This window comes from Alosa pseudoharengus, unplaced genomic scaffold (genome assembly GCF_046254945.1).
Source record: "Alosa pseudoharengus isolate Yale_2024_CS ecotype anadromous, Long Island Sound unplaced genomic scaffold, YU_APseudo_1.1 YU_APseudo_1.1_scf_1, whole genome shotgun sequence".
NCBI classification, from domain to species: domain Eukaryota; kingdom Metazoa; phylum Chordata; class Actinopteri; order Clupeiformes; family Clupeidae; genus Alosa; species Alosa pseudoharengus.
The window spans coordinates 2,557,875-2,565,010 of NW_027468564.1; the positions used below are offsets into that span (position 1 = coordinate 2,557,875).

The 7,136-nt window shown below is 38.7% G+C and overlaps 1 protein-coding gene across 1 annotated transcript; it reads right to left on the reverse strand.

The window, feature by feature from the left end:
* Nucleotides 1-1,182: 1,182 nt before the first annotated feature.
* Nucleotides 1,183-3,122, reverse strand: LOC143120720 (uncharacterized). Its single transcript, XM_076281393.1, has one exon. The coding sequence runs from the start codon at nt 2,765-2,767 to the stop codon at nt 1,463-1,465; it is 1,305 nt and encodes a 434-aa protein (XP_076137508.1). The 5' UTR covers nt 2,768-3,122; the 3' UTR covers nt 1,183-1,462.
* Nucleotides 3,123-7,136: the final 4,014 nt, after the last annotated feature.

Below are 7,136 nucleotides of genomic sequence, written 5' to 3' on the forward strand. Positions count from 1 at the left end.
TTACGAACAAATGCACGTCTTCGTGTTTCTCGCGTGTAATAGTATTTCCTGAAAACTTTGTGCAGTGATTTTGGGTTTGAATCAAGCTCTGGATGTCTAGTAAATAGTGGAGGAGAGTACAAATGAGATTTGTCACCATACTTGGATCTATCGTCTGTTTTAATCAGAATCGTTGTTTGACGCAATTAAAAATACCCTCAAGGGCCGAATTACATTACTATTTTGATATTCTGGCCCGCGGGCCGGAGTTTAGGACCCCTGGCCTAAAACCTCCCTTAGCTCTTGTAAAATGAATGTAACCTACAGACTCAGGTGGCTTATTGCTTTTCTAAAACTGTTACTGTAAATACCTGGCAAAGTTTTATAAAGTAAAGGCACAGCAACGAGAAATTCATATATTTATTCATAGATAATCATTTGTCCGCCAAGTAATATATTTCCTCTATCTGAATGATTTCCAAGAATTCATTGAGACGCAGCTACTTTAACTTCTGTATCAAGTTATGGTAGAGCAGTAACATAAAACAAAATGCAGTCAAGGTGTATGTTTGTGCTGCATTATACAACGGCATTGAACGTGATTCAGCCAATCACAATCAAGGAATGGAACTATCAGTTTTAGAACTGTTACAGCTCATACGCACAGATGCGTGCGTTGCAGTGCTGGAGACGCATCCCGTTCACTTTACATGGGCTTACGTCATCCATTGCCAAACTGGATTGTGGGTCCATTGCGTTACGTTACATTTTGTCTCATTGGTCTTCTGCTTTAAAATGTGGAAGAAGTGTGGTCTGTACACTGCAATTGCTGCAAAAATATAAACTTTATTACTTTTAAAACATAGGAATGTTTCGATCACCCTGGGTCTTCGTCAGGCATGTGGGTAACAAAAAGAGTGTGGCCCATATCACATGACCATTCATTCAGCACCCGCCTAAGCAGGGCACCCAAGGGTGCCAATCATCATGACTGACAGGCCTATGTGTCAGTAATAAAGAAAAAAAGGAAAAAGCTGTATCAAACAAATATTGTATCAATAGGCATAGGCCTATGTGCAGAGTCTTAATGTTCATGACAAAGACAAATAGATAGAGAAAAAAAGAGAAAAAAGAAAATTCGAATTCTGCTTCAAAATGGTCAACTTTTCTAATAATTTTAAAAGTAAAATAAACTAGCCAGAGGCCACTGATTGACATGAAACTCATTGTACATCATCTATAGATTATAATTTATTCAGAATGGTCATTTTCTCACCATATAAATGTTGTTTTAACCAAATCCCATTTAAAATAATTAAATCAATTGATTCATTCCAGTATTTTTCAATTCAAAGCCATTTTTACTTCACCATTTTGACTTTGAACATATTCACCATCTCCACAATCATCTCTTCAAGTGTGTACTAGAATATGGCATTTGAGACTAGATATTGCTAAAAAATCTTTTCCACACTGGACACATTTATGAAGACTTGTCAATATGTGTACGTATGTGACATCTAAGGTTTGGGGATGTTCTGAATACTTTTCCGCAATAAACACATTTATGAGGCTTCTCTCCCGTATGTATTAGAAAATGATTTTGGAGAGTTTGGAGGTGTGTAAATACTTTCCCACACTGGTTACACTTATGAGGCTTCTCTCCAGTGTGTATTAGCATATGGCGTTTAAGACTAGACATTGTTGGAAACGTTTTCCCACACTGGACACATTTATGAGGCTTCTCTCCTGTGTGTATAAGCATATGGGTTTCCAGCTTTGAAGGGTGCGGAAATGCTTTTCCACACTGGACACATTCATGAGGCTTCTCTCCAGTGTGAGTTAGCATATGGGTTTTAAGTTTTGAAGGGTGAGGAAATGCTTTTCCACACTGAACACATTTATGAGGCTTCTCTCCAGTGTGTATTAGCATATGGATTTTAAGATTTGTAGAGTGCGGAAAAGCTTTTCCACACTGAGCACATTTATGAGGCTTCTCTCCAGTGTGCGTTAACATATGGGTTTTAAGCTTTGAAGGGTGAGGAAATGCTTTTCCACACTGAACACATTTATGAGGCTTCTCTTCAGTGTGTGTTACCATATGGGTTTTAAGGGTTTCCATTTGTGTAAATACTTTTCCACACTGGTTACATGTATGAGGCTTCTCTCCAGTGTGTCTTAGCACATGGCTTTTAAGATTTGAACGTTTTCTAAAACCTTTTCCACAATGGAGACATTTATGAGGCTTCTCTCCAGTGTGTATTAGCATGTGTATTTTAAGATTTGAAATTTGTGAAAAAGCTTTTCCACACTGGGTACATTTATGAGGCTTCTCTCCAGTGTGTATGAACATGTGGGTTTTAAGAGTTGAACTGTATGAAAACCATTTTCCACACTGGACACATTCATGAGGCTTTTCTCCAGTATGTGTAAACTTGTGACGTTGAAGATCTTGGGATGTTCTAAATGATTTTCCACACTGGGAACAATTATGATGCCTCTCTCCAGTGTGTACTAGCATGTGAACTTTAAGGTTTCCAGCCAATCTAAAACCTTTTCCACACTGGGTACATTCATGAGATTTCTCTCCACTAGGTGGCTTCATTCCTTTATTAGGCTCCTCTCCTTTGTGTATTAGCATGTGGCGTGAAAGACTTGACCTGTGTGAAAAACCTCTTCCACACTGGGAACATTTATGAGGCTTCTCTCCTGTCTGTGTAAGCATGCAGTGGTTGACTAGTGAGGGTGTTGTGAATGCTTTTCCACAATGAGAATATTTAAGTGGCATTTTCCGAGACTTCTCCTTTTTCTCCTTTTCGTTCACCCTAACTGAGTGTGTTTGCTGGTGATTCTCAAGTTTAGTGAGGGTCGTGAAACTCTTCCTGCAGACGGTGCAGTGGTGCAGCCTTCCTTTGAGTTGCAGGTTGAGTTCATCATTCAGTCCATGGATCCTCTGTCGTGTTACATGTGGGTGTTCAGATACACCTGGAAGAGTAACAACATGCACTTAGAATGACAATAGATGTTTGTAAGTTGGTTAAGTTTTATCACGTATGATTTATTTAACTGACTCAAATAGCTTTACACTTCGGTGGTAGCATAGATAGGGTCCCTACAGACATACGGTAGGACTATTAACTCTGAAAGTTTACAGAAAGGCCATAACAAGGGTTGTTTCTGAAGAAAGCGCATTGCCTAACTGTGTTTCGATAGCGTCAAATCAGTAGGCGTGTTTGACTTCTTCCAGCATTATACAGATCTGGCTGAAGGAAGCGCATCCTGATTTCATGATTGGTTACACTGATTTTACAGCAACTAAGAGGGTCGTTGTTAGGGACGACGCACTGTTGGAGTCTCAAACTCAAATGAGATGGGGGCCACTTTGGACAATGTCATCTGATTGGAGGGCCATGTCAGTGTTAAAGAATAATAATACAAAAAAACACGGCTATTTCCTAAAATGCAATGTTTTTCTCAAATACTGTATTTTGAAACACAAAACTACAAACTGAAAGTCTTTCAGTCTTTCAAGTCTTTCAAGTCTTTTTGTCTATTTTTAGACACCTGTGCTAGCAACCTTAGTTTATAAACAAAATAATGATAAAATAAATATTATACAAATTATAAAAACAAACAAAAAAGTATAAAAACAGGTAAGCCTATGTGTGCGTTTCACACCAAATAAAAATATTTTCCTCTTAAAACTTTTTTAAACCTGGCAAACTAGAAGTCAGGGTTAAGAAAGCAACACCATTGGATTTTTATATCAAAATTCCAAAAGGCCATGGCTTGAAAGTGGTCAGAGATAAAGACCTACTGTAATGTAAAAATCTTTGAGTATAAACAAAAGTTTATGAAGGGGGTAAATTTACCCATCTAATTTGCCACTGGATGGCAAGCACCTCAAATTATGCACCTTTCAGTAAATACTGGATGTTGAACATATTTGAGCAGGTCATATTACATAACAAATAGACAAGAAAACCTTAAGCCTAATATGTATACCAACAATAGTAAACTATTACTAGCCTATAACCACAAGGCCTATTATAAAGTGCCTCCTGGTCAAATCAGTTCCTATCGTTCCTATCCTATCCTTCCTATAAGTGACTTTGTAGTTCTTCTGGGGCCGTATTCACAAAGAATTTTAAGGCTAAAAGTAGATCCTAAGTGGCGAATTTAGGAGCAACTCCTAAAAATAATGGGCGTGTCACTCCTAACTTTAGGACTCCTAAAGTAATTCACAAAGCATTTTAGACCTAAAAGTAGCACCTAAGTCTGGGACAGCTTAAAAGAAGTCAAGAGGACTCCTAACTCACTAATACCTATTCACAAACAGCTTTTTGCGGCATTTCACGTCGCGATGTTTTGAAATGCGTATGCGGCAACAGGAGCTTCCAATCGCGAGGGAACAATTTTGCATTCATAAGGGAAGCAATAACGCCACCAACATCAACCAAAACTACTCATTGTTAACATGTAAATTAAATGTAACATTTCATTGTGAATCAAATTAAAATGTTCTCCTCTTTGCAAACGTAGGCATATGGTGACAGATTAATTTAATAATGTTGCAATGATACTGCATCAATCCGTAGGCCTATGTTTCTAGGCTATTTGTTTTGCCTTACTCTTTATTCATTTAGGCTAGGCCTTTTTATTCAGTTATTCATCATCTTCCGTCCTTCGCACTACTTGTGTAGCGCACGCATTCTCAGACCTGTCACCTGTCACTCATCATCGTAAGGAAGGTGTTTGGAATCATTCCCGCGTTACAATCATCAGCCAATCAAGGTGGTCACTTTAGTCAAGCTCGTGCATGAGTAATGACGTCATCTATAGCAACGAAGACTCACTCTTAGTTTAGGAGTTGTCATTTTTCCTTACTAAGAGTAGGTCTGAAAGGCTTTGTGAATAACTTTTAAGAGAAAACTCCTAGCTAAAATCTTTTAGTGCGATTTAGGAGTACTCCTAGTGGTAAGATAAAAGGCTTTGTGAAGGGGTTAAAAGTTTAAAGAGCGCATTAGCATACACTAAATAAATGTATGCAATGTTAAGAAAGATAAATAGACAAATAAATAAGTAAATACTGCAGCAGTCATATATTACCTATCTACAGCCACACACAGCCGCACACACACACACACACACACTTCGCCTACCAGTGGCGGAACAGAGCAGCAGAGTCCAAGAACCAGTATTGTAGTTATGTGCATTCTTTTAACAGTCTAATATGATGTTCATTTAACAATCTAATAGCAGAGGGAATGAATGAGTTGGCATAGCGGTTAGTTTTACGTATTGGCACATGGTACCGCCGACCTGACTGCATGATAACCAATTCATTACTGAGTACATGATTTGGTTGGCAAGATATTCTTTCTGCTTTCTGAACCACCCGTGTTTTCCAGAGAGAACAGAGATCTTCTAACTGGGTACCAGTGATTTTTGAGCATACTTTGACAATGTCGCTCAAGCTCTTTTTGTCCTTCACAGACAGTCCATTAAACCAACATATAAAAGAAAATGTCAATAGACTCTCAATGAAGGCTTGATAAAATGTACATATAATCTGTCTACAGACACCAAAAGAGTTAAGCTTCCTCAGTAAGTATATTCTTTGGTTTGCTCTCTTAATAATGCTGTCAGTGTTCTCACTGAATTTCAGTTGCGGGTCAAACACTGTGCCTATAAGTACTTATATGTTTGGACTATTTGAACATTTTCATTGTGTATTATACTCGGTTTTGGTTCCTCACTGTGCTTCCTAAAGTCTATGATTAATTATTTAGTTTTAGACACATTTAGGTCAAGGAAACTGTCATCGCACCATCTGACAAATTCTGTAAGGGCTCTGTTGTGGTCAGATTGGTTGCCCTGGACTACTTGGTACTACCTCTGCTGTCTGCTTTCAGCTGTACCACATCCATTACGGACACTATCATCACGGTTACCACTGCAGCCTCCAAGCTATTTTGGGCAGAGGGTCGAAATAAGCATGGTATGCTTAGTGGACACCGTCGTATACACGCAAAGACGCACCTCCATTCACAGACACATCGTGACCACTGTCAATAGACGATCAATCACAATCTCCAAAAGGCAGATAATAGCTCCTTCAGAATCAGAATAGGTGAATAACATAGCCTACCCAAGACTTCATCACACATGAACGTTTTTCAACATTTGGTGTAGGCCTATTTCTGCTTCAGTTTGTGCAAAACTATGGCCTGAATCGCTTCCGCGTCATTACGAACAAATGCACGTCTTCGTGTTTCTCGCGTGTAATAGTATTTCCTGAAAACTTTGTGCAGTGATTTTGGGTTTGAATCAAGCTCTGGATGTCTAGTAAATAGTGGAGGAGAGTACAAATGAGATTTGTCACCATACTTGGATCTATCGTCTGTTTTAATCAGAATCGTTGTTTGACGCAATTAAAAATACCCTCAAGGGCCGAATTACATTACTATTTTGATATTCTGGCCCGCGGGCCGGAGTTTAGGACCCCTGGCCTAAAACCTCCCTTAGCTCTTGTAAAATGAATGTAACCTACAGACTCAGGTGGCTTATTGCTTTTCTAAAACTGTTACTGTAAATACCTGGCAAAGTTTTATAAAGTAAAGGCACAGCAACGAGAAATTCATATATTTATTCATAGATAATCATTTGTCCGCCAAGTAATATATTTCCTCTATCTGAATGATTTCCAAGAATTCATTGAGACGCAGCTACTTTAACTTCTGTATCAAGTTATGGTAGAGCAGTAACATAAAACAAAATGCAGTCAAGGTGTATGTTTGTGCTGCATTATACAACGGCATTGAACGTGATTCAGCCAATCACAATCAAGGAATGGAACTATCAGTTTTAGAACTGTTACAGCTCATACGCACAGATGCGTGCGTTGCAGTGCTGGAGACGCATCCCGTTCACTTTACATGGGCTTACGTCATCCATTGCCAAACTGGATTGTGGGTCCATTGCGTTACGTTACATTTTGTCTCATTGGTCTTCTGCTTTAAAATGTGGAAGAAGTGTGGTCTGTACACTGCAATTGCTGCAAAAATATAAACTTTATTACTTTTAAAACATAGGAATGTTTCGATCACCCTGGGTCTTCGTCAGGCATGTGGGTAACAAAAAGAGTGTGGCCCATA